Source organism: Callionymus lyra, chromosome 4 (assembly GCF_982586985.1).
Source record: "Callionymus lyra chromosome 4, fCalLyr1.hap1.1, whole genome shotgun sequence".
Classification (NCBI taxonomy): Eukaryota; Metazoa; Chordata; class Actinopteri; order Syngnathiformes; family Callionymidae; genus Callionymus; species Callionymus lyra.
In genome coordinates, this window is record NC_141821.1 from 4839277 (window position 1) to 4866180 (window position 26904).

At 37.7% G+C, this 26904-nt stretch overlaps 2 protein-coding genes across 4 annotated transcripts in view; one reads left to right on the forward strand and one right to left on the reverse strand.

Annotated features, from left to right (window-relative positions):
* Positions 1–21889, forward strand: part of map4k2 (mitogen-activated protein kinase kinase kinase kinase 2) — a 56467-nt gene extending 34578 nt beyond the window's left edge. For 2 of the 3 annotated variants that reach the window (XR_015710874.1, XR_015710875.1), the window contains 11 exons: positions 13138–13198; positions 13255–13372; positions 14119–14177; positions 14236–14339; positions 15665–15851; positions 17804–17872; positions 17930–18016; positions 18066–18136; positions 18196–18251; positions 20075–20790; positions 20847–21889. Coding sequence is in view for 1 of the 3 variants with exons in the window: in XM_087788535.1 (XP_087644661.1) it covers positions 13138–13198; positions 13255–13372; positions 14119–14177; positions 14236–14339; positions 15665–15851; positions 17804–17872; positions 17930–18016; positions 18066–18136; positions 18196–18251; positions 20075–20162 (900 nt within the window). In the remaining 2 variants the exon portion in view is untranslated. Of the gene's footprint in view, positions 1–13137; positions 13199–13254; positions 13373–14118; positions 14178–14235; positions 14340–15664; positions 15852–17803; positions 17873–17929; positions 18017–18065; positions 18137–18195; positions 18252–20074 lie in introns of all 3 variants that reach the window. The other variant, XM_087788535.1, reaches the window with a different exon arrangement.
* LOC148081121 (uncharacterized) lies at positions 341–9034 on the reverse strand. The gene is made up of 2 exons (XM_087788537.1): positions 7975–9034; positions 341–746 (listed from the first exon to the last, which is right to left on the reverse strand). The coding sequence occupies exons 1-2, from the start codon at positions 8360–8362 to the stop codon at positions 391–393; spliced, it is 744 nt and encodes a 247-aa protein (XP_087644663.1). The 5' UTR covers positions 8363–9034; the 3' UTR covers positions 341–390.
* Positions 21890–26904: the final 5015 nt, after the last annotated feature.

The following is a 26904-nucleotide window of genomic DNA, read 5'->3' on the forward strand; positions in this document are numbered from 1 at the left end:
AGATGGTAGTGATGGGTTGATGAAGCTTCATGAAACAGTGTCATTATCTTCAGAGTCCACTAGATGGTAGTGATGTGTTGATGAAGCTTCATGAAACAGTGTCATTACCTTCAGCGTCCACTAGATGGTAGTGATGTGTTGATGAAGCTTCATGAAACAGTGTCATTACCTTCAAAGTCCACTAGATGGTAGTGATGTGTTGATGAAGCTTCATGAAACAGTGTCATTACCTTCAGAGTCCACTAGATGGTAGTGATGTGTTGATGAAGCTTCATGAAACAGATGATACGACGATGCTTCGCAAACGTATAATCAAAGTAAGATTGAAAGAGTTCCAGACAAATGAACATGATTTTGTATTGAAAACATTAGAACACTTGAAACACAGCATTAACTGATCACAGTCGACGTCGTCACAGGCGTCTCTCGACTGTCCTTCGCTGCCTTGATGGCGTTCATTTCTCGCAGCCCGTCCTCCAGAACCTTCGATATAGATCCGACCGCCGTGGTCAGCGCCGACACGGCGCCGAGCATCTGTCGACAGTGTTTGGCCATCGCCAGAGAGTCGCGTCTGGCTGACCGGGCCATGGATCTGCCCGCTCGCATCTCACGAGCGATGGCCTGGAGGGCGGCCGACTGTTTCCGTTGCTCCCTCAGGAGCTCCTGAGTGACGCCCATCGCGGCGTTTTGAGGCTCCTCCGGGTCGACCGGGTCCGCAGGAGGCTCTTCTGAGCACGGCTTGATCTCTGGACAAAACAGTCAAGGACAGTTTTAACGTTGTTACTGGCAAAAGAAAACTGTTACAACCAGGCTTGTGTACTGGCTACGATACATACGCGGCAACAAGTATATATGTGTAGTATTGTTGAGTACTTGACTCTGGTGTTGTGATACTGTAGTAACAAGTATATATGTGTAGTATTGTCCAGTACCTGACTCTGGTGTTGTGATACTGTAGTAACAAGTATATGTGTGTAGTATTGTCCAGTACTTGACTCTGGTGTTGTGATAGTGTAGTAACAAGTATATATGTGTAGTATTGTCCAGTACTTGACTCTGGTGTTGTGATAGTGTAGTAACAAGTATATATGTGTATTATTGTCCAGTACTTGACTCTGGTTTTGTGATAGTGTAGTAACAAGTATATATGTGTAGTATTGTCCAGTACTTGACTCTGGTGTTGTGATAGTGTAGTAACAAGTATATATGTGTAGTATTGTCCAGTACTTGACTCTGGTGTTGTGATAGTGTAGTAACAAGTATATATGTGTAGTATTGTCCAGTACTTGACTCTGGTTTTGTGATAGTGTAGTAACAAGAATATATGTGTAGTATTGTCCAGTACTTGACTCTGGTGTTGTGATAGTGTAGTAACAAGTATATATGTGTAGTATTGTCCAGTACTTGACTCTGGTGTTGTGATAGTGTAGTAACAAGTATATATGTGTAGTATTGTCCAGTACTTGACTCTGGTGTTGTGATAGTGTAGTAACAAGAATATATGTGTAGTATTGTCCAGTACTTGACTCTGGTGTTGTGATAGTGTAGTAACAAGTATATATGTGTAGTATTGTCCAGGACTTGACTCTGGTGTTGGGATAGTGTAGTAACAAGAATATATGTGTAGTATTGTCCAGTACTTGACTCTGGTGTTGTGATAGTGTAGTAACAAGAATATATGTGTAGTATTGTCCAGTACTTGACTCTGGTGTTGTGATAGTGTAGTAACAAGTATATATGTGTAGTATTGTCCAGTACTTGACTCTGGTGTTGTGATACTGTAGTAACAAGTATATATGTGTAGTATTGTCCAGTACTTGACTCTGGTGTTGGGATAGTGTAGTTACAAGAATATATGTGTAGTATTGTCCAGTACTTGACTCTGGTGTTGTGATAGTGTAGTAACAAGAATATATGTGTAGTATTGTCCAGTACTTGACTCTGGTGTTGTGATAGTGTAGTAACAAGTATATATGTGTAGTATTGTCCAGTACTTGACTCTGGTGTTGTGATAGTGTAGTAACAAGTATATATGTGTAGTATTGTCCAGTACTTGACTCTGGTGTTGTGATACTGTAGTAACAAGTATATATGTGTAGTATTGTCCAGTACTTGACTCTGGTGTTGTGATAGTGTAGTAACAAGTATATATGTGTAGTATTGTCCAGTACTTGACTCTGGTGTTGTGATAATGTAGTAACAAGTATATATGTGTAGTATTGTCCAGTACTTGACTCTGGTGTTGTGATAGTGTAGTAACAAGTATATATGTGTAGTATTGTCCAGTACTTGACTCTGGTGTTGTGATAGTGTAGTAACAAGTATATATGTGTAGTATTGTCCAGTACTAGACTCTGGTGTTGGGATAGTGTAGTTACAAGAATATATGTGTAGTATTGTCCAGTACTTGACTCTGGTGTTGTGATAGTGTAGTAACAAGAATATATGTGTAGTATTGTCCAGTACTTGACTCTGGTGTTGTGATAGTGTAGTAACAAGTATATATGTGTAGTATTGTCCAGTACTTGACTCTGGTGTTGTGATAGTGTAGTAACAAGTATATATGTGTAGTATTGTCCAGTACTTGACTCTGGTTTTGTGATAGTGTAGTAACAAGAATATATGTGTAGTATTGTCCAGTACTTGACTCTGGTGTTGTGATAGTGTAGTAACAAGTATATATGTGTAGTATTGTCCAGTACTTGACTCTGGTGTTGTGATAGTGTAGTAACAAGTATATATGTGTAGTATTGTCCAGTACTTGACTCTGGTGTTGTGATAGTGTAGTAACAAGAATATATGTGTAGTATTGTCCAGTACTTGACTCTGGTGTTGTGATAGTGTAGTAACAAGTATATATGTGTAGTATTGTCCAGGACTTGACTCTGGTGTTGGGATAGTGTAGTAACAAGAATATATGTGTAGTATTGTCCAGTACTTGACTCTGGTGTTGTGATAGTGTAGTAACAAGAATATATGTGTAGTATTGTCCAGTACTTGACTCTGGTGTTGTGATAGTGTAGTAACAAGTATATATGTGTAGTATTGTCCAGTACTTGACTCTGGTGTTGTGATACTGTAGTAACAAGTATATATGTGTAGTATTGTCCAGTACTTGACTCTGGTGTTGGGATAGTGTAGTTACAAGAATATATGTGTAGTATTGTCCAGTACTTGACTCTGGTGTTGTGATAGTGTAGTAACAAGAATATATGTGTAGTATTGTCCAGTACTTGACTCTGGTGTTGTGATAGTGTAGTAACAAGTATATATGTGTAGTATTGTCCAGTACTTGACTCTGGTGTTGTGATAGTGTAGTAACAAGTATATATGTGTAGTATTGTCCAGTACTTGACTCTGGTGTTGTGATACTGTAGTAACAAGTATATATGTGTAGTATTGTCCAGTACTTGACTCTGGTGTTGTGATAGTGTAGTAACAAGTATATATGTGTAGTATTGTCCAGTACTTGACTCTGGTGTTGGGATAGTGTAGTTACAATGATATATGTGTAGTATTGTCCAGTACTTGACTCTGGTGTTGTGATAATGTAGTAACAAGTATATATGTGTAGTATTGTCCAGTACTTGACTCTGGTGTTGTGATACTGTAGTAACAAGTATATATGTGTAGTATTGTCCAGTACTTGACTCTGGTGTTGTGATAGTGTAGTAACAAGTATATATGTGTAGTATTGTCCAGTACTTGACTCTGGTGTTGGGATAGTGTAGTTACAATGATATATGTGTAGTATTGTCCAGTACTTGACTCTGGTGTTGTGATAATGTAGTAACAAGTATATATGTGTAGTATTGTCCAGTACTTGACTCTGGTGTTGTGATAGTGTAGTAACAAGTATATATGTGTAGTATTGTCCAGTACTTGACTCTGGTGTTGTGATAGTGTAGTAACAAGTATATATGTGTAGTATTGTCCAGTACTAGACTCTGGTGTTGGGATAGTGTAGTTACAAGAATATATGTGTAGTATTGTCCAGTACTTGACTCTGGTGTTGTGATAGTGTAGTAACAAGAATATATGTGTAGTATTGTCCAGTACTTGACTCTGGTGTTGTGATAGTGTAGTAACAAGTATATATGTGTAGTATTGTACAGTACTTGACTCTGGTGTTGTGATAGTGTAGTAACAAGTATATATGTGTAGTATTGTCCAGTACTTGACTCTGGTGTTGTGATAGTGTAGTAACAAGAATATATGTGTAGTATTGTCCAGTACTTGACTCTGGTGTTGTGATAGTGTAGTAACAAGTATATATGTGTAGTATTGTCCAGGACTTGACTCTGGTGTTGGGATAGTGTAGTAACAAGAATATATGTGTAGTATTGTCCAGTACTTGACTCTGGTGTTGTGATAGTGTAGTAACAAGAATATATGTGTAGTATTGTCCAGTACTTGACTCTGGTGTTGTGATAGTGTAGTAACAAGTATATATGTGTAGTATTGTCCAGTACTTGACTCTGGTGTTGTGATACTGTAGTAACAAGTATATATGTGTAGTATTGTCCAGTACTTGACTCTGGTGTTGGGATAGTGTAGTTACAAGAATATATGTGTAGTATTGTCCAGTACTTGACTCTGGTGTTGTGATAGTGTAGTAACAAGAATATATGTGTAGTATTGTCCAGTACTTGACTCTGGTGTTGTGATAGTGTAGTAACAAGTATATATGTGTAGTATTGTCCAGTACTTGACTCTGGTGTTGTGATAGTGTAGTAACAAGTATATATGTGTAGTATTGTCCAGTACTTGACTCTGGTGTTGTGATACTGTAGTAACAAGTATATATGTGTAGTATTGTCCAGTACTTGACTCTGGTGTTGTGATAGTGTAGTAACAAGTATATATGTGTAGTATTGTCCAGTACTTGACTCTGGTGTTGGGATAGTGTAGTTACAATGATATATGTGTAGTATTGTCCAGTACTTGACTCTGGTGTTGTGATAATGTAGTAACAAGTATATATGTGTAGTATTGTCCAGTACTTGACTCTGGTGTTGTGATAGTGTAGTAACAAGTATATATGTGTAGTATTGTCCAGTACTTGACTCTGGTGTTGTGATAGTGTAGTAACAAGTATATATGTGTAGTATTGTCCAGTACTAGACTCTGGTGTTGGGATAGTGTAGTTACAAGAATATATGTGTAGTATTGTCCAGTACTTGACTCTGGTGTTGTGATAGTGTAGTAACAAGAATATATGTGTAGTATTGTCCAGTACTTGACTCTGGTGTTGTGATAGTGTAGTAACAAGTATATATGTGTAGTATTGTACAGTACTTGACTCTGGTGTTGTGATAGTGTAGTAACAAGTATATATGTGTAGTATTGTCCAGTACTTGACTCTGGTGTTGGGATAGTGTAGTTACAATGATATATGTGTAGTATTGTCCAGTACTTGACTCTGGTGTTGTGATAGTGTAGTAACAAGTATATATGTGTAGTATTGTCCAGTACTTGACTCTGGTGTTGTGATAGTGTAGTAACAAGTATATATGTGTAGTATTGTCCAGTACTTGACTCTGGTGTTGTGATAGTGTAGTAACAAGTATATATGTGTAGTATTGTCCAGTACTTGACTCTGGTGTTGTGATAGTGTAGTAACAAGTATATATGTGTAGTATTGTCCAGTACTTGACTCTGGTGTTGTGATAGTGTAGTAACAAGTATATATGTGTAGTATTATCCAGTACCTGACTCTGGTGTTGCAGATGTAACTGCTCATTTGTTTTGAAACCAAAATATGTTCAAAGCTTTAAAAGATACTGGAGTCACTGTATCCTCTCGTCCTCAGTCATCGCCAAGATATCGCAGGATTTCGATGATGATTTAGGAATTTTCGGAGTGTCAATACAGGATTGGTCTCTCTTACTGCGTCAGCCACCAGACAGAAACAATCGATCACACTTTAGATCGCAAAACTTTGATTTAAACCTTCAGCAAAATGTTACATTTTAAACTACAAAAAACTTTAAACTTTACAAACTTCCTTTTTTTAAAAAATTTTTTTACATCATTTAAATCAAGTTTTTCTTGTAAATGATTAGAAAAAGAGATATGTAGTGTCAGGGATCACTTTGTTATCTCTTTGCACTTTGCTCTTTATATTTGCACTTTGTTATCTCTTTGTTCTCTTTATTTGCATTTTGTTCCTGCTTTTATGAAACTTGCTGAACCTTCTGTCGTCTGCTGTGACCTGGAAACCTCATTTCCTGAGATCTCCAGAGGGATTAAGAAAATTAATCTAATCTAAGAAACCAGGTCATAAACTATTTTATATGAAGGTCATTGTTTTGATTTAAAGGTTGGTTTAGTTAGTTATTGTTGCTGTAACGAAACGTCATTGTTACAATATTGTCTAAAGAAATCCTTTCTTGTATCTTCAAATCGCTGATAAAGTTGTGTTTTATAATGAGAGCCAAACGGTCGCCCAACACTAAAAAAATGGTTTTACTTTAAAATAAAACATGTCAGTTTGTCAAACTGTAATGAAACGTTAAAAGCGATGGATCGTCTCGCCTCAATGCTGACGGAGGTAGAGATACAAGAGTAGTGACACAAAGTGACACAAAGTGACACAAAGTGACACAATACTGTAGTTAATGCTGTCGGTCCAGCGGCAGCAACAGTAACAAGAAAGTATTTTGAAACTTCACCGTTGAGTGACGAACATCTTTGTGTACTTTATGAGTATTTTGTAATCATCGCTATTATTAAAGGAATAAATGTTTGGACAGAGAATAATAAATACAAAATCAATTCCTCGTCCAATTAGACTTTATAAGTTTTCGGGATCTATGTTCTTTATATTTGCACTTATCCCTTGCACTTTTTTATTTACACTATGTTCTTTTTTATTTACACTATGTTCTTTTTTATTTACACTATGTTCTTTCTCTTGCTTTCATAAATCTATCGTCTGCTGTGAACTGGAAAGAGACTTCCAGAGGGATTAATAAAGTCTAATAAAGTCCATTTAAAACAATTATTGATGATATTATTATTGTACAAAATATTGAGTTTTTATCAACAATCATGTTTTATTTTATTTCTTAAACACACTACTACCATCTGGAAGACTTTTAGTAGAACTGTATCGATTATTCTAAACCAATTAAATTGTTGTAGACTTAATAGTACAGTTAGATTATTACAACTATAGTAGAATCACTGTACGCAGACATAAACACACACGTGTGTACAATAACACAATTCTGCTATATCATCTTTTTTCATAATAACACAACATTATAATACATAAATAAAAAAACTTCCGTAAATAAAGAACACTACAATTCTTCTAGGGTGTTTTTGTTTGTTTTTAGTTGCATTACTTTTGAAGAATGAACATATAAAAACAATATGAACGTCGATCCACCTCAAGTTTGTACATCATCAATGTGGAACTTTAGTACTGAATACAAATAAAGCTCACAAATGAATACATTAATTTCAAAGAAATGACTTGTCAATATCCTACAGTTATTCCAAGTAACCATTTTGATTTAGATATTTGTTCCACAAAAACATTTATTTATTATTCATCTAAAAGTCACGTGTGTCGTCAGACCAGGAAATGAAAGAACGGAAAGTGATTGGACTGAAAAACATCGTCTTTAATATTTATTTATTTATGTTAATATAAATGATAAATATAATATATGTTAATATAAATGTTTTATGTATGGTTTTAAAAAAAAATTGTACGATGCAATCGCTCTGTTGACGTTAAAAAAAAGGATTTTAAATTGACGTTCGCATTTACGGCACGTGACGTCATCACGTCGGAAGTGCCCGGACCGAACCGGTCACTGGATCCTGTCCGGACACCTGTGCTGACAGAAGATGTCAATATATCTTTGCGTAGATCTTTTTCTGACGCCTTCGTTACAACCGGTGGACCATTAGTTTAACTTCGTATTATATATCGATTTATTTCGAGGACAGACTTCTTACCGTGCTCCTCCTTGATGGTCACGGCGTCGTAGGTCGTACCCAGGACCTCCTCCATCTCGAACGTGAACTCCTGCTGCTCCTCCTCCTCCTCCTCCTCGGTGCTGGACATGTCGTCCTGGTCCCGGTCCCCGGTGGCTCTCTTCTTCCTGCCGGTCGCCTTCTCCCTGGTCCTCCTGCGGAAGTCCTGGTAGCGCCTCTTGACCTCCTCCAGCGAGCGCATCTTCTTGCCCACCGCGTTCACCTTCTCGCTGATCTCCTCCCACACCGCGTTCCTCCTGGCGAGCGTCATGCGTCGGTTCTTGATCACGCTCAGGTGTTTTCCCGCCTCGTTCATCAGGACCTCCAGCTCGAACGGGTCGAACTTGACTTTGCGCTTCCGTCCCTCCATCTTCTGGCTCCAGAACCCGCGCAGATGTTCCACAGAGACGTGTCTTCAGCACGTGCGTCCAGGTGTCCGATCGATCCGGAGCATCTCGCGCTCTCTTGTTCTTGAGACTCGCACGCGCAAAAAAATGTTCCTCCAGTTAGCGCACGCAAACGACGACACGGTAAAAGCGCGCAGTCACAGCAAACAATGGCGCTCCTGGTGCGCTGGAGGGTCTGGACCTTCATCAGATTAAAGCGCTTTTTTTATTTTTCTAGATGACGTCAGTTGCGTCTTTATTTTAAAGTCAAACAAACCTTTCTGACTCATAAACGTCATGGTTTAAAGAAACAAGGGGAAAAAAACGCCTTGACTGGAGAATGGTTTGATCCAGTTCCCCCTCCTTCCTTCTTGGACTGTTCCACCTGCTCTGATCAGAGAGGATTTTGTTGTTTTTTTTACATTTTAACACTTACAAATTTCAATAACCACGTTTTCAAGACGACTTGGTTCTTATACATAATATTTACTTTACAATCTATTAATGTGTAATTAATATTAACGTACTTTCATTGTTGCTTGTTTTCCGCCATTGTACAACATTCCACAAGGTGGCGCGATTTCTCCATTTTCTTTTTTCGACCATGTTTCCTTCTCCCAATAAAGAAATCCGTAAGAAATGTACAGCAAAAAAGACGTGAGATATATCTTATTTTAATTCCATATTGAATAGACACTTTACATGTGTAGTTACTTAATACCACACATGAACAAAAGTAAAAAACTAAAACATATACATTTAAATATCAATAAATCTATAGGAAAAACTGTAGAGTACACATGATTCCTGTATATTTCTTGTGAAAGATCAATTGATGCATTTTTTTTAAATAAATTACTGCTTTAGTCTCTCTGCAAAAAAAAACGTTTCATTTTTTTATTATATTGTATTAACCTTTCACCTCCTGGTTCTATTATATTGTATTAACCTTTCACCTCCTGGTTCTATTATATTGTTCTAACCTTTCACCTCCTGGTTCTATTATATTGTTCTAACCTTTCACCTCCTGGTTCTATTATATTGTTCTAACCTTTCACCTCCTGGTTCTATTATATTGTTCTAACCTTTCACCTCCTAGTTCTATTATATTGTTCTAACCTTTCACCTCCTGGTTCTATTATATTGTTCTAACCTTTCACCTCCTGGTTCTATTATATTGTTCTAACCTTTCACCTCCTGGTTCTATTATATTGTTCTAACCTTTCACCTCCTGGTTCTATTATATTGTTCTAACCTTTCACCTCCTGGTTCTATTATATTGTTCTAACCTTTCACCTCCTAGTTCTATTATATTGTTCTAACCTTTCACCTCCTGGTTCTATTATATTGTTCTAACCTTTCACCTCCTGGTTCTATTATATTGTTCTAATCTTTCACCTCCTGGTTCTATTATATTGTTCTAATCTTACACCTCCTGGTTCTATTATATTGTTCTAATCTTACACCTCCTGGTTCTATTATATTGTTCTAATCTTACACCTCCTGGTTCTATTATATTGTTCTAATCTTTCACCTCCTCGTTCTATTATATTGTGTTCATTGTGTCCAGTTCACAGCCGACGATAGAAGGTACAGAAAGTGTCATGGCAGCAAGACATAGTTCAAGTAACAAGAACAAAGGGCAAAGAGATAACAAAGTGCAAATATAGAGCATAGATCATCACTTTGTGTTGCTTTTAGCTTTCATTAGTCTTTTCTTTTATTTCTTGGATATATTGATTCTTGCCAAAGAATTTTTTCTGACCCAACAAGTTAAAAGTAGGAAATGCCTGGAGAAAAGGGCAACGACATTATCACATTATTTATGGACACGAATTTATATGTATATAATGTGAGCGTCTTAAGCATGTGTTACACTCAAGACCTGCCTGATTATTAGATTAGATTAGACTTTATTAATCCGTCTGGAGATCTCCTTCAGGAAAATAAGGTTTCCAGTTCACAGCAGATGACAGAAGAGAAGTGTCATAAAGTGCATTAAGAGCATAGATCAAAGGAAATAACACAAAGACTGTATTAAAGGATACAAACATAAAATATCATCATCTGCAATTTTTTATAAAAAATAAATCACAATAAAATAAGAACAAGAACAAGGAGAAATAAAGAGAAAGAACAAGATGATACAATCTAAGTCTAAAGATAAAGAACATAGATCAAAGAAAAATAACAAAGACAAAGGATACAAAGACTAACATAGAACAGAACATCCAGATACTCTCACTCCACTCCTGCCCCAGAACTCAGAATTGTACAATTTAATAGCCCGAGGAATGAATGAGTCCTTGAGTCTATTAGTGTTGCATCATGGGAGGAGCATTCGTTACTCATTCTGCTTCTCTGCTCACTGATGACAGTGTTCAGAGGATGATGACATCATCAATGATGGACAGTAGTTTGTCCAGTGATCTCCTCTCAGCAACTGTCACCAGTGAGTCCAGCTTCAACCACAAGCTCCTGAACAACCTGTTGACTCTTGGACACATTTCCACCCCAACACACCACAGCATAGAACACTGGCCACCACAGACTGGTAGAACATGCAGAGGAGCTTCTTGCAGATGTTAAATGATCGAAGCCTCCTCAGAAAGTACAGTCTACTCTGAACTTTCTTATTATACTTATACTGTCCAGCCACACGCCGAGGTACTTATAGTTGTCAACTATCTCCACCTCGTCGCCTCTGATGGACACTGGACGTGGCTTTATGCACTTCTGCACTTGCACTTAATATTATAAGTGCGATGGGCAGTGTGTGAAAATGTAATGTGATGTGAGCACTCCATTGGTGCACTCAAACAGGCAGAAAATGTAGTGTGGATCGATGGACACTTAGTGACGTAGATGAAGCTAAACTGAAGCTACGTCACTGACGACGCGTCTTACCGACGTAAATGTCTTGCGGAAACACTCATTTTACAACAAAACAACAGAACAACAATAACAACACAACGAAACACAACTTAATAACTTGTTTCAATTGGTGTAAAGCGCTGTGTCTGCGATAGTGTTTCAACGACTGGTTACAATCAGTGTTAAAAAGAAGTAGAAGAAGAAGCTGTCGAGTCATTTCCTGTTAGTGTGTAGCAGCAGATTTTGATTTGAGACATACTACACTGTACGTAAGTAAGTAAGTAAGTAAGTAATTTTTATTTGTATAGCGCTTTTCCAGACCAGGGTCACAAGGCGCTTAAACAATCAAAAAATACTCAATAAAGTATACAGTAAGCGTGTAGTAGTTTGATTTGAGACAATACTACACTGTAAGTGTGTAGCTGCAGTGTTTGATTTAAGGTAAGGTAAGGTAAGGTAAAACTTTATTGACCCCTCAGGAGGTCTCCTTCGGGAAATTGTTCTTTTCCAATAGCCACAGAAAATACAGCAATTTTTCATAAAACAAATAAATCAAAATAAAATAAGAACAAGAACAAAGATAAATAAAGAGAAAGAACAAGATGATACAATCTAAGTCTAAAGATAAAGAACATAGATCCAAGAAAAACAACAAAGACAAAGCATTCAAAGACTAACATAGAATAGAATGTCAAAATACTTTTACTCCACTCCTGCCCCAGAACGCAGAATTGTACAATTTAATATCCCGAGGAATGAGTCCCTGAGTCTATTAGTGTTGCATCATGGGAAGGAGCATTCGTTCTGCTTCTCTGCTCACTGATGACAGTGTTCAGAGGATGACTGTCATCATCATGATGGACAGTAGTTTGTTCAATGATCTCCTCTCAGCAACTGTCACCAGTGAGTCCAGCTTCATTCCAACCACAGAACCAGCCCTCCTGATCAACCTGTCCAACCTGTTGACCTCCTCTTGGATCCGTAATAAAACAGTCTAAGACAGTACTACACTGTAAGTGTGTAGTAGTTTGATTTGAGACAGTAATACACTGTAAGTGTGTAGTAGTTTGATTTGAGACAGTACTACACTGTAAGTGTGTAGTAGTTTGATTTGAGACAGTACTACACTGTAAGTGTGTAGCAGCAGTGTTTGATTTGAGACAGTACTACAGTGTAAGTGTGTAGCTGCAGTGTTTGATTTGAGACAGTACTACACTGTAAGTGTGTAGCTGCAGAGTTTGATTTGAGACAGTACTACACTGTAAGTGTGTAGCTGCAGTGTTTGATTTGAGACAGTACTACACTGTAAGTGTGTAGCTGCAGAGTTTGATTTGAGACAGTACTACACTGTAAGTGTGTAGCAGCAGACTTTGATTTGAGACAGTACTACACTGTAAGTGTGTAGCAGCAGAGTTTGATTTGAGACAGTACTACACTGTAAGTGTGTAGCAGCAGAGTTTGATTTGAGACAGTACTACACTGTAAGTGTGTAGCAGCAGAGTTTGATTTGAGACAGTACTACACTGTAAGTGTGTAGCAGCAGAGTTTGATTTGAGACAGTACTACACTTTAAGTGTGTAGCAGCAGAGCTTGATTTGAGACAGTACTACACTGACCAAATATCCGCGCTGGCCAAGTAAGTGCACTGTATCACAGTGTACTGTAAAGCAGTGCACTTAGAGACACAGCAGAGTGGGTGTGGTTATGTTCAACAAGATTTAATCTCCAGAAAAACAAAGTGTTTTCAGTGGGCGGAGCTTAAGATCATTTTCTAATGTCAATGTTTCAATGAAAAGAGAGTTTTGCACAAACACACACCCACACTGAATAGAGTCACACACATCACAACAACACACACTTAAATGAACGCATGTCTGCTCCACAGTTGCTGCCTCAGCGATGTTCGTGGCTCTACGTGATGAACAACGTGTTGATGTCCGTGTCAGGTGAGCGGCTCTGGTCCTGTTCCCGACCCTGGATCTGACCTTCTCGACCCCCACAGGGAAGTCCTCTCAGATCTGCTCGCACAGTCTGGCGGCTCTGTTCGAACAGAAGGGTCATCTTCAGAAGAGACACCTGTCACTCAGCACCAGTCGCATCAGCGAGCGCATCAGCGCCAGGTACCTGTGACGAGTGTTTGGGGTTAAAAAACACGCAATACACGAGAAATTATACTAAATAAATGGAAACTGACAACTTTATTTAGCTTAGTTTTAGTAAATATTACAACATAATATCATCAAGTGTTTTTAATTAGTATCCGATGTACAGCCAAGATAAATGAATAAAATACAAGTTACATTTTCCATTTTTTTTCCATTAAAATTCCATTTATATCAAAGATAAATAAATAGATGTTAAAAAAAACTGCACGACAAAATACTATTTTGATTAGAGCATAGATTTGAAAATTAAAAGAGTAATATTTAAATTAAAGAAGAAATGAAGAAGAAACAGATTAGGTATTACAGTATATAAACACTATTTATACTGATATAAATATATCTTATAAAAGTAGATATAAATATAGTATTTTATCTAAAGATAAATGTGTGGTGATGATGACACATTTATAAATAACTGTTTACTATAATAACAAAGTAACATAATAATAACGACATATAAACAATAACACACTATTACAATAGTAACACACCAGTGGTGCACAATAACACAACAATAAGCAGTAGTGAAAACACAGTCCAGAAGTATAATGTTAATTAAGAAGTAAGTAAGTAAGTCATTTGTATTTGTATAGCGCTTTTCCAGACCAGGGTCACAAAGCGCTTAAACGATCCAAACAATACTCAATAAAGTATAAACTTGATGAGTATATTGTATACATTGTACTGAATCCTACTCTCAGGAAGTTTGCGGTCTCGGCTAAGATCCCGGACACTAAAGGCTGCAGGAGGTGCAGCGTCGGTGAGTCACGTCGTGTTCCATCGTCTCGCTCGCGGTGCTGAAGGTTCTTGTGTTCCAGCCCGGAACCCGTACACCGACAGCACCTTCCTGTGCGCCGCGGTTCCGAGCGGCCTGGTTCTGCTGCTGTGGTACGAGCCGCTGCAGAAGTTCCTGCATTTGAAGGTGAGTTTTGATCACGTCTGATGAATTATATCAGTTTATTTTCAATGGTTTCATTTCTCTTTGAAACTATTTTGTATTTTTTTTTTGAAGAATTACATTGATTTTAATTAATTTACTTTTTTTTGACATTGAAAGAATTTGTTTTAAATAATTGCATTAAAAATGATGAACATTTTCAAAATGATGTATTTTTTTGCTCGATGTTCAAATTCTAATAATTCAATAACGTGATGAAGGAAGCGCTCGTGTATCGCAGTACTTTTCCGGCGTCACATTTTTATATTGAATTAAAAAGGCTAAAAATTATATTGAATTGAGAACATCTATGTCTGAATTATGGGAATTAGAATATCAGCTTCTACTAATTGAACCTTTAATTAAAGTATTAAATTAAAGAATTAAAGTTTATAGTACTATCCCTATTTAGTCCTACATTCAATATTCAATTACCGTATTTTCCGCACTATAGGCGCACTGGATTATAAGGCGCACCTTCAATGGCCTATTTTAGAAGTGTTTTCATAAATAGGTTGCACCGGATTATAATGCACATAGAAGTTTATTTTATTCTATTTGCATTATAATCCGGTCAGTTGTGTTATGCATCCACTAGATAAAGCTGTGCTAAAGGGAACGTCAACAAAAAAGTAAGATAAAGTCAAACTTTATTAAGCGTTCTGACAACTCCGTTCACTCCCATGGTAACGATGTTCAAATGATGTTTAAAAGGCTTCAAGTAGCAGCGCGTGAGACTGGTGTTGTGAGCAGACAAACGTGGAGTGAGCAGCAGTGAAGTTGAGCGCGTGTATGACGGCTAGAGCGCGCGTGTATGACATGTTGAACGCACGTGTATGTCATGTTGAACACGCATGTATGACTGGTTGAGCGCGCAGCAGAGTGATTTTGCACAACACACTCGCTCAAAACGTTGGCAGTAATCTTACTCCATAGCCGTCCACCATGATGTGACGTGCGTTAATTCCCCCCCCCCCTGTGATGACGCAATGACGTAATCAAGCCCACGGCGCGTCAGCTCAGTCGGCGCATAAAAGTGAGTCATAAAAATGTTTGTAAACAAGTCACCCACCAGGTAATGTATATATATATATAAAACGCTCCGGATTATAAGGCGCACTGTCGTTTTTTGAGGAATGTAAAGGCTTTTAAGTGCGATTTATAGTGCGGAAAATACTGTAATACTTTTAATACCTAAAAACGACAACTATTGAATGAAGTAAATCAAAGTTTCAACATTTTAAAAGTTCGATCCCACCATCAATATTCTGATGCAAGTAAACTCACTGGTGTCTCCACCATGTTCTCAGCACATCGCCCTGAAGCTTCCGGACTCTCTGCCCGTCTTCGAGCTGCTGGTTCTGGTGACGGACGAGTTCCCGCAGTTGTGCGTCGGCGTGAGAGAGAGTCACGAACACGACGACGACGCCTCGACCGGCGGCCGTCAGCTGACCTTTGACATCATCGAGCTGAACGGGAACGCCATCGCAGAACCAGGTGCGGACGTGGATCACGTGACGTCATGAAGTATCTGAGTGGAAACTGTCGATGCAGTGAAGCTTCACGAAGCCTCATTTCTCGACATCTGATAGTAGAGTAGAGTGTGACGTCTACTGGACCATGAATGTGTTTTTGAACATCTATTCTATTGCAACATCATTTTTAAACTGAGGGCGCCCCCTACTGACCTCTGAAAATATGACACTGTTTCATGAAGCTTCATCACCTGTTTTACTCCCGGTTTACTCCCAGTTTACTCCCGGTTTTTCTCCCGGTTTACTCCCGGTTTACTCCCAGTTTACTCCCGGTTTACTCCCAGTTTACTCCCAGTTTACTCCCGGTTTACTCCCAGTTTACTCCCGGTTTACTCCAAGTTTACTCCCAGTTTACTCCCGGTTTACTCCCAGTTTACTCCCGGTTTACTCCCAGTTTACTCCCGGTTTACTCACAGTTTACTCCCGGTTTACTCCCAGTTTACTCCCAGTTTACTCCCGGTTTACTCACAGTTTACTCACAGTTTACTCTCGGTTTACTCACAGTTTACTCACAGTTTACTCCCGGTTTACTCCCAGTTTACTCCCAGTTTACTCCCGGTTTACTCACAGTTTACTCACAGTTTACTCTCGGTTTACTCCCGGTTTACTCACAGTTTACTCACAGTTTACTCACAGTTTACTCTCGGTTTACTCCCGGTTTACTCCCAGTTTACTCCCGGTTTACTCACAGTTTACTCACAGTTTACTCCCGGTTTACTCCCAGTTTACTCCCAGTTTACTCCCGGTTTACTCACAGTTTACTCACGGTTTACTCTCGGTTTACTCCCGGTTTACTCCCAGTTTACTCACAGTTTACTCCCAGTTTACTCCCGGTTTACTCCCAGTTTACTCCCAGTTTACTCCCGGTTTACTCCCAGTTTACTCCCGGTTTACTCCCAGTTTACTCCCAGTTTACTCCCGGTTTACTCCCGGTTTACTCCCGGTTTACTCCCAGTTTACTCCCAGTTTACTCCCGGTTTACTCCCAGTTTACTCCCGGTTTACTCACGGTTTACTCACAGTTTACTCCCGGTTTACTCCCAGTTTACTCCCAGTTTACTCCCAGTTTACTCCCGGTTTACTCACAGTTTACTCACAGTTTACTCACAGTTTACTCACAGTTTACTCACAGTTTACTCCCGGTTTACTCCCAGTTTACTCCCAGTTGACTCCCAGTTTACTCACAGTTTACTCACAGTTTACTCCCGGTTTACTCCCAGTTTACTCCCAGTTTACTCCCGGTTTACTTACAGTTTACTCACAGTTTACTCCCGGTTTACTCCCAGTTTACTCCCGGTTTACTCACAGTTTACTCACAGTTTACTCCCGGTTTACTCCCAGTTTACTCCCGGTTTACTCCCAGTTTACTCCCGGTTTACTCCCAGTTTACTCCCAGTTTACTCCCGGTTTACTCCCAGTTTACTCCCGGTTTACTCCCAGTTTACTCACAGTTTACTCCCGGTTTACTCACAGTTTACTCCCAGTTTACTCCCGGTTTACTCCCGGTTTACTCCCGGTTTACTCACAGTTTACTCACAGTTTACTCCCGGTTTACTCCCGGTTTACTCCGGGTTTACTCCGGGCACTCTAGTTTCCTCCCACAGTCCAAAAACATACAGAAGTCGGTTGTTGGGGAAATGCCCTGCGACAGACTGGCTTCCTGTCCAGGGTGTCCCCCAGCCTCACGTTGAGGCCTCATGTCAACTTTGCTGCAATCACCCATGATGCATCCCTGCTCAACCGGAAAACCGGTCCGCTGAGCATCAACAGACATTAGACCCGGTCCAGACCGCTGCTCGATGCTATTGAAACCTCACCTTGTTCGGACACTAACGGCGCCCCCTGCTGACCTCTGAAAAAAAAAAATCACGAAGCTTCACTGACTCACGCCTCGTGTCACATCATGTGTTTCCAGAGAACGGTTCCTTGGACGCCGTGCAGGTGACTCAGCTGGACAGAGACTCGGTTCTCATCGCGCTAGAAAGTGAGTCCACAATGACTCCGTGAGTCGGATCTTCGGCTCAACGATTCTTCTGCTCAGAGACCGTGAAGATCGTGAACCTGCAGGGCCGCCCGTCCAAAGACCTGACGTCGGAGATGGACTTCGACTTCCCCATCGAGTCTCTGGGTAAGAACCCGGCGCCGGGCGACTGGGGTCACGTGACACATGAGTGTAGTCTGCCTGCAGGACAGCGTTCTGGCGTTCTGGAAGCACGGCCTGAAGGGGAGGAGCTTCCACTCGGACGAGGTGAGTGTCGGCGACGCGTGAAGACCATCCAGACTGACAGGAAGTTGCTTCTCTTGAAGGTCACGCAGGAAATCACGGATCAAAGTCGAGCGTTTCGAGTTCTGGGAACAAACCGGTGAGTAATTAAATGATCATTTGAACACTTTTTTCATTTTTTAAAGCATTTCATTCTTTTTTTCATAAATAATAATTAAATTCAATCATTTGTAGATAATAAAAGGTTTAATTTGCTTTTCAAAATAATTGAAAAAGATATTTTGTTAATGCCAGAAGAAAAAACATTTCGATGATCAAAATAAACCTTTTCAAATGTTTTTTAAGCATTTATTTATTTATTTTTAATGATTAAATTCAATCATTTGTATATATTTAAAGATTGAATTTGTTTATTAAAATAATTAAAATAAAAGATATACAAAGTTTGATATTCCATTTTAATGAGTCAGAAATACATTCTCAAAATATTTGTTAGTAGCTTTTTTTATTCACTGTTAAAATGTTGGTGTAATAGTGTCAGCACAGAGTCACATGATCGTCTGCGCGTCACATGATTGGCTGAAGGTTTGATTCGTTCATTTAAAAAAAGAACAAATTCAACCTTTTAAAATACAAATCATCAAATTAAATTGTTCCAAAAATGTTAATCAAAATAAACCTTAAAATGTTTTTTTTTAGCATTTAATGTTTTATTTTTAATAATTAAATTCAATCATTTGTAGATATTAAAAGATTGAATTTGTTTTGTTTTTTTAATTGAAATAGAAAAGAGTCTGAAATAAAAAAAAATTGTGAGCTTTTAAAATATTAAAAGATATTAAAAGTTTGATTTTTTTTTTTCTTTTAATAATTAAAACTAAAAATATACAAAGTTTGACAATCAATTTGAATGAGTCAGATATGACTTCTAGCTTTTTTTATTCACTGTTAAAATGTTGGTGTAATAGTGTCAGCACAGAGTCACATGATCGTCTGCGCGTCACATGATTGGCTGAAGGTTTGATTCGTTCATTTAAAAAAAGAACAAATTCAACCTTTTAAAATACAAATCATCAAATTAAATTGTTCCAAAAATGTTAATCAAAATAAACCTTAAAATGTTTTTTTTTAGCATTTAATGTTTTATTTTTAATAATTAAATTCAATCATTTGTAGATATTAAAAGATTGAATTTGTTTTGTTTTTTTAATTGAAATAGAAAAGAGTCTGAAATAAAAAAAAATTGTGAGCTTTTAAAATATTAAAAGATATTAAAAGTTTGATTTTTTTTTTTCTTTTAATAATTAAAACTAAAAATATACAAAGTTTGACAATCAATTTGAATGAGTCAGATATGACTTCTAGCTTTTTTTATTCACTGTTAAAATGTTGGTGTAATAGTGTCAGCACAGAGTCACATGATCGTCTGCGCGTCACATGATTGGCTGAAGGTTTGATTCGTTCGTTTTAAAAAAAGAACAAATTCAACCTTTCAAAATACAAATCATCAAATTAAATTGTTACAAAAAAACAAAAAACTTTTAATGTAGTTTGTAATGCGATTATAAAAAAGAAAAATGCTTTAAAAGCAACATTTCAATGGTCAAAATAAACCTATAAATATTTAAACCGTTCAAAATGCGACATTTCTTCAGAGCTTCTTCATCTTCAAGCTACTGTCGCGTCTGAAGGCTTGACTGTCACCTAGTGGCTTTTAAAGGAACTGCAAGATCACAAACGTAGCACAAAATCAGAAAAATCTGAGACCAAACAAAGTTTTACACGTGTTTTTTTATGTTTTGTAAATGAAAATGTTATATTTACAAGTAAAAATGTTTTTTATACAAGTTACAAATATGACTTTTACATTTGTGGATATCACAAGATAAACATTGAATATATTTACAGATCTCACGAGTTACAAATGTACTTGATCACTGTCTCCCCCTGCTGGTCAAACAGGGACATCATTCTGCAGAGCACACCCACCGGCGATCCTTCCGCGCTCAGCAACGTCTACATCCTGACCGGACACGAGAGCAGCTACTGACCCCTAGTGGTCAGCGTCATCACCTGTCAATCATCGGAATATTGACTGTTTGAATTGAACAAATGTTGAAGATGTTTCTATTGAAATGTTTTTTTTTCTTAAGTGAGTATTTTACTGAAAAACTAAATTAAAATATTCAGTGTATTGAAAGTTAAAACATTTTTATTTATTTATTGAATATTTTCCAACTAAACCAAAGAAGTTTGATGTTCTTGTTCCACTAAAAGATAAGTGTTTTAAATTAAATCTTTGTTTTATTCGTAGCCTTTTAAATTCAATTTAAAAATGTAATATAACCATTGTTTGATCGAGACACAATTAAATGGAATTTAGAAAATAATTAAACTATTGGAATCAAATAATAAAACTCTATGTGTAAAAAGAACATTTTGAAAGGTTCTAACTTCTATATTCAATTATTTAAAATAACAGAAAAACAAATTCAACCTTTCATTATGAAAATGATTGAATTCGATTATTAAAAAAAACAAACATTTAACAAAATGAAACGTTTGAACTTTCGTTATGTTAAATTCATCCGTTCAATATTCTGATGCCATATAATAGAATGTTGAGTGAGTTTGACTCCCTTTCTTCAGGCTCACGTCCAGGCTCGTTGTTAAGTTTGGTTGTTGAGCTTTTGCAAAAAAATACATTTTTTCCTCACCGTTGTCATCAAGTTAGTGAAGCAAGTAAATCACTGTCAACATAATGTTTAATAGTTCAATTTAAAATGTTGAAACTTTGTTTTGGTTTTAGTTTAAATTTAGTTTTTCTTGTTGATTTAATTTAAAAAAAATTAATTCAATATTTCTTATATAGGTTTCATCCGTTTTTTGTATCTTATTTATTTAATATTTAGTTAGAAATTACAATATAAAAACATAAAGTTTCATATTCAAATTCCACTAATTCATTTTTTTTCTAAATTCAATTATTTTTAATTTTCATCCTTTTAAATTTTTTAATTAATGTTTACTTTAAATTCACATAGTTTGATTTTTTTTTACTCTGGTATCATTTTATCAAGTGATTTAATGACTTAAAAAATACTTTTACGAGATGAAAGATTGAAAACTCGGGGTCACGACCTCCGTCTGATCCGAAACATTTAGAGATCAATCAAAACAAAGTTTAAACATTTAAAACTCAACGATGAACTGATGACACTGACACACAGCTACACACAGCTACACACAGCTACACACAATATAGCCAAACATAAAATGAAGTTGATTTAATGTCAGTATTTGTCAAAGGGGAACCAAATAAATCTGTTCAATTCCAAGTGATCAGAGCCTGTAATGAAGGACAACCTTCTGACCTTGAAAAGAACATTCATTTGTTCGACCTTGACGGACGGATGTCGATACGACGTTGTGGATATGAAATAGTTTTCATGATGTAAAACTAGAGTTAAAAATCATCTCGTCTAACTTTGTGAAATAAGCGTTTGTTTGAACCGACGCTGGTGTGACCTTGAGACGATGGAAGGACAAACTAGTTGTGAAGTGTGTGTACATGTTATTTAAAGGGTTGTGAGTCTTTTCTCACGTCTTTGTTGTAAATAACCGTGTGGACGAACGATGACACTTTTTTTTAATCCTGTGAAAAGAGGTTTTTGTTCTGAATGTTGGAGACTTTTTACACCTCGGACCTTTGAAAATGTAAACACATATGAAATGTCACATTTAAGATTTTAGCAATAGAATAAAGAATCGAATTATTGTGTGTTTTTAAGTTTTCTTTGCTCACATTTCTAAGAATAATGTCTTGTGATGATAATACAACATAATATGTGAAATAACTTCCTGATCCTGAGCTTTTTTATTCAAACTCCTCAAATGTTACGACTATCAACATGATACTAAATAAAAAACTTCAGCGCAGTTCCTTGGTATTGTCGCTAGAGGGCGAGATTCTTGAGGGAAATCTTGAGAGTCCATTAAACCTGTTTGTTTCTGTAACAATATTTAAAAAGCTTCTCACTCCAGCCAAATATGTCATACAATCCTAGTGTGTGATATAAATCAGAATATTAACAGTTTTTAAATGGATCCGGAAATGGTTTAACAAAAGAACTTGTGATCATCGAGATGTAGATTAATTTAAATGAACAGTGAATCAGTGAGAATAAAATACACATACCCGCAATAATCACAATAAATGGTATATTACACATTCATTTCTGAAGGCACCGTAGACAATACAATAAAAATAAATATATCACTAAACGAAGGAATACTACTACGTCAGACTCACAACACACGTACACACTTGCGAACACCCACAACACGTGCTACCAAACTAACTCACACAGACGCAAGTAAACCCCTAGTTATATATATTTTATAACTGCGTTCCACGTATGCGTGTGACACCCTCTACAGCATATGTGTCAAACTCAAGGCCCGCGGGCCAAATGTGGCCCGCCATGTGATTTTATGTGGCCCGCCTGCCTTACCTTGACCAATGAGCAAAAAAAAAAATAAAAATAAAAAATTGTCCGACAAACCAATCCCACAACAGACAAAATGGTTTTCCTTCTTTTATTCGCGCTGCTTGCGTTCCCTTCTCTGACTCTGCCTCGGTCAGGTTTTCACAAGCGCACGCATGCAATCCATGGCGCAGCAGCGCTGTGGCGGTGCGCTATAGGGTCGGGTTCTCATTGCCCAGCCTGTTGTAATGAAAGCGGGGGGCGATGGGCCATACAGTCTGTCTGTCTCTCTGTCTGTCTGTCTGTCTCGAATCAACAACATCACCCGAGATTGTCATCCACGCTACGTGTTTTCATGAGCTTTGGGAAAACCGGCCGCGAGCCTTTGAGGTGAGCAGCACGCGCTCTCATCGCGGCACGCACACGTCGATTGTCAAAGAGTACAATCTTCGCCGGCATTTTGACACCAAACACGGAGCTAAGTATGCCACATTTACTTATTTTCATAACATGACCAATGGATGGTGGAGAGGGGATCCACTTGGTGTGTTCAGGCATCTACTCATCAACAAGAATTGACACAGCCAATATATAAGCTGGGGAACCTAATAACGTGACCAATAACTGGTTGTGAACTGAGACTTTCTTTCTTGTTGGGACATATAAAGACTCACCAATCTGATTTTCCTGCAATTGATTATTTTTTTCTCTGCTTGAGATGACAAGTGTGACGACACATGTGCATCAACAGGAAAAGTTGCTTGTCAGACTTATTTCAGTTGCAACTTGTTAGTCTTGAGCTGTAAGTTTTGACTTATTTTTATGTGTAGCAATGTATTTAGTACCACATGCAAGGCGTGCAGCCATTTTTATTTTATTGTAAAATGCTACGTCACACATGTTGTTAGCAGCTCACAATTGTTGGTTTTACAGTAGTTATGCCCCCTCACAAGTAATAAATTCAAAGTCATTTAACATTAAGGAGTAGTTACATTTATTTTACATTAGCTTACATTTAGTTACATTTATAAGTTACATCTGGCCCTTTGAGGGCAGCCATTATGATGATGTGGCCCCTGGTGAAAACCAGTTCGACACCCCTGCTCTACAGGCTGTCGCTATGGGTTACACTCTGGGAAGTGGTATAAATGTACTCCCAGCGGACCGCAAGAGGTTGGCTCTGAACTGAGAAACGAACCAGAACCTCAGCTACGGGGTAAGTCTTGGAACCCCCCCCGCTCGGATCCAAACAGGGAGGTAGGATCCGTGGATGGGAGACAAGGTAGGGTCTTGAGGGTAAACGAGTAGCAAAGCAGTTAGAGGGCGGAGCACCAAATGACGTAGAACCGGGGAAATCAACCGTCCCTCCAGAGTTACATGTTGAGGATTTAAAGAAACCACTATGAAGTACAAAGAGCTGTTGCATCTCATGTGTCCAGTATGAATTATTTTAGTGAGCAAATACAATGTGAGAGCACACGTCTGTTTACACTGGACCTACAGGTGAGACACCAAGACAAGCATCATCATCATGACCAGATCAGAGAAACGCAAAAATTATTTTTTAAAAAAAGCATTTACTCACGCAGTTCATGGACGAAATGTGGCGGATAAATCCTTTGAAGCTTGTGAAAGACTCATCCCGGAGTTAGCATAACTTTCTTAACAATGTCAAGCTTTTCTTGAAAAGTCCTTCTTGAAAATGGCTTTGCAAGTATATCCGCGACCAGATTAAGCTCTTCAGCCATTGTGTTGAAAAACAAAATGAACCCTAATCAACGTTTTAGCTCCATTTGTCTAGTCTCAGTGCTGTCCAATCAGATCGTGAACGTGTCACATGTTCCACACACTCAACGTTAAGACGCTGACGTAGATATCGCCAACTCGAATCTGATTGGTTAACACAATCCTTCTGTTCATTTTAGTGTACAGGAGCCACATCTTCATTTGATGGCCTTGATTTGTTGGAGTCTGGCAACACGTGAAGCTCAAATATGATTGGATGAAAGCTCTCACATGACATACAATCCTGTGCAAGCAGGAGGAAAGTTGTGGAATGAAGAATTAAAAGACTATGAGGAATAATTTAATACAAATAATAACAAATATTTATTAAAACATACAAAATATTAAAATGTATTCATTTTCTGATGATGTTAAAATGTATAAATGACAATATATTGATGATGGAGATGCACTTTATTATGAAAGAGTAACAAGAGCAACTGTGCAGTAATGTGACCAGTGTTTGTACCTTTTCTTTACTTTGAAGTTTGATATATTTACACACTTTTACCTCGTTTTTACAGTCGTTCTTTAAAATATTTGCAGTAAATACATTATGTCTGTTAACAAGTGTAATTAAAAGTAACTAAATTAACCGTCTCACTTTACTTCAAGGTATGTTTATTTTGCCTTTATCTCAAAAATAATTAGATGAATAACTTTTTCTTAACAATCACAAACAAATAAATACATTTTACTGTAAAGAGAATCATTTATTTTATTGCATAAAAATATGCATGAATAAGAGAACATTAAGCCAGATGACAGTCCTGTAAGTAAGTAAGTAAGTCATTTTTATTTATATAGCGCTTTTCCAGACCAGGGTCACAAAGCGCTTAAACAATCAAAACAATATTCAATAAATTATATATTTTAAAGGTCAAGATAATACTGAGAACAACACAGGAGTTCGAGAAAATCAAGGAAAAGCCTGAACAAATAAAACGTCTTAAGATGTTTCTTGAAGGAGTCAGTAGATCCATCAAGAGCAAAGAGAGAGAAGATCGTTCCAAAGCTTAGGAGCAACAGTCTGGAAGGATTTCTGTCCTCTGGTCCTGAAGGGTGTTCAGGAACCATCAGTAGATTCTGATCCACAGACCTCAGAGCCCGAGCTGGGGTGTAAGTCTGGATCAGATCACTGATGGAAGGTCTGACCATGAATAGATCTGAAAGTAAGAACCAGAATTTTAAAATGATCCTGAAAGAAACTGGAAGCCAGTGAAGAGTTTTAAGGATCGGAGAAATGTGAGTTCTTCTACTAGAGCGGGTCAGAATTCTCGCTGCAGAGTTTTGTATGAACTGCAGGCGAGACACATCCTTCTTGTTAAGTCATGAAAATAAACTGTTACAATAGTCCAGACGAGAAGAAACAAACACATGGATTATAAGATCCAGATCATGTTCCAACAACATTTTCCTAAATTTAGAGATTTTTCTCAGTTGAAGGAAACAGTTTCTGGTCAGTTTTCTTCAGTGTTGAACAAGAGACATGTCTTTATCAAATACAACACCCAGGTTTCTCAGGCTCAGTTTAACAGACTGACTTAAGTTACCCAAGTACTGACTCAACCCTGAACCTTATCATCAGGATTAATCACCAGAGTTTCAGTTTTGTCCACATTTAGCTTCAAAGTGTTTTCACTCATTGTTTGATTTCTAGCAAACAATTGACTAAGTTCAGCCTCTGAGGCTCAGTTGGATCAACAGAGCAGTAGAGCTGGATGTCATCAGCAAAAATGTGATAAGAAACATCAACTACAGTCCTGTATCACACATATCAACAGCTACACAACTACAGTCCTGTACCACACATATCAACAGCTACACAACTACAGTCCTGTACCACACATATCAACAGCTACACAACTACAGTTCTGTACCACACATATCAACAGCTACACAACTACAGTCCTGTATCACACATATCAACAGCTACACAACTACAGTCCTGTACCACACATATCAACAGCTACACAACTACAGTCCTGTATCACACATATCAACAGCTACACAACTACAGTCCTGTATCACACATATCAACAGCTACACAACTACAGTCCTGTATCACACATATCAACAGCTACACAACTACAGTCGTGTATCACACATAAGAACAGCTACACAACTACAGTCCTGTATCACACATAACAACAGCTACACAACTACAGTCCTGTATCACACATATCAACAGCTACACAACTACAGTCCTGTATCACACATAACAACAGCTACACAACTATAGTCCTGTATCACACATATCAACAGCTACACAACTACACTCCTGTATCACAAATATCAACAGCTACACAACTACAGTCCTGTATCAGACACATCAACAGCTACACAACTACAGTCCTGTATCACACATAAAACAAATCTCACAGATCGTCTACTTCCACCAAAAAATCAGGGACTTCCTTCCTTTGGCTGCTGAGAAAAGTAAGTTAATTTCTTTAAAACTATTCTTTAATGGAATTCTAATTTTAAATGTTTGTCTTTGTCTCTCAGCAGTCTACTCGT

Bases quoted from the DNA above. Each gene is read 5' to 3' on its own strand.
- LOC148081121 (XM_087788537.1), bottom strand. From the start codon at position 8,362: ATGGAGGGACGGAAGCGCAAAGTCAAGTTCGACCCGTTCGAGCTGGAG. The intron at 747-7,974 runs GTAAGAAGTCTG...TGTTTTGTCCAG, and splicing joins GACCATCAAGGAGGAGCACG to AGATCAAGCCGTGCTCAGAA.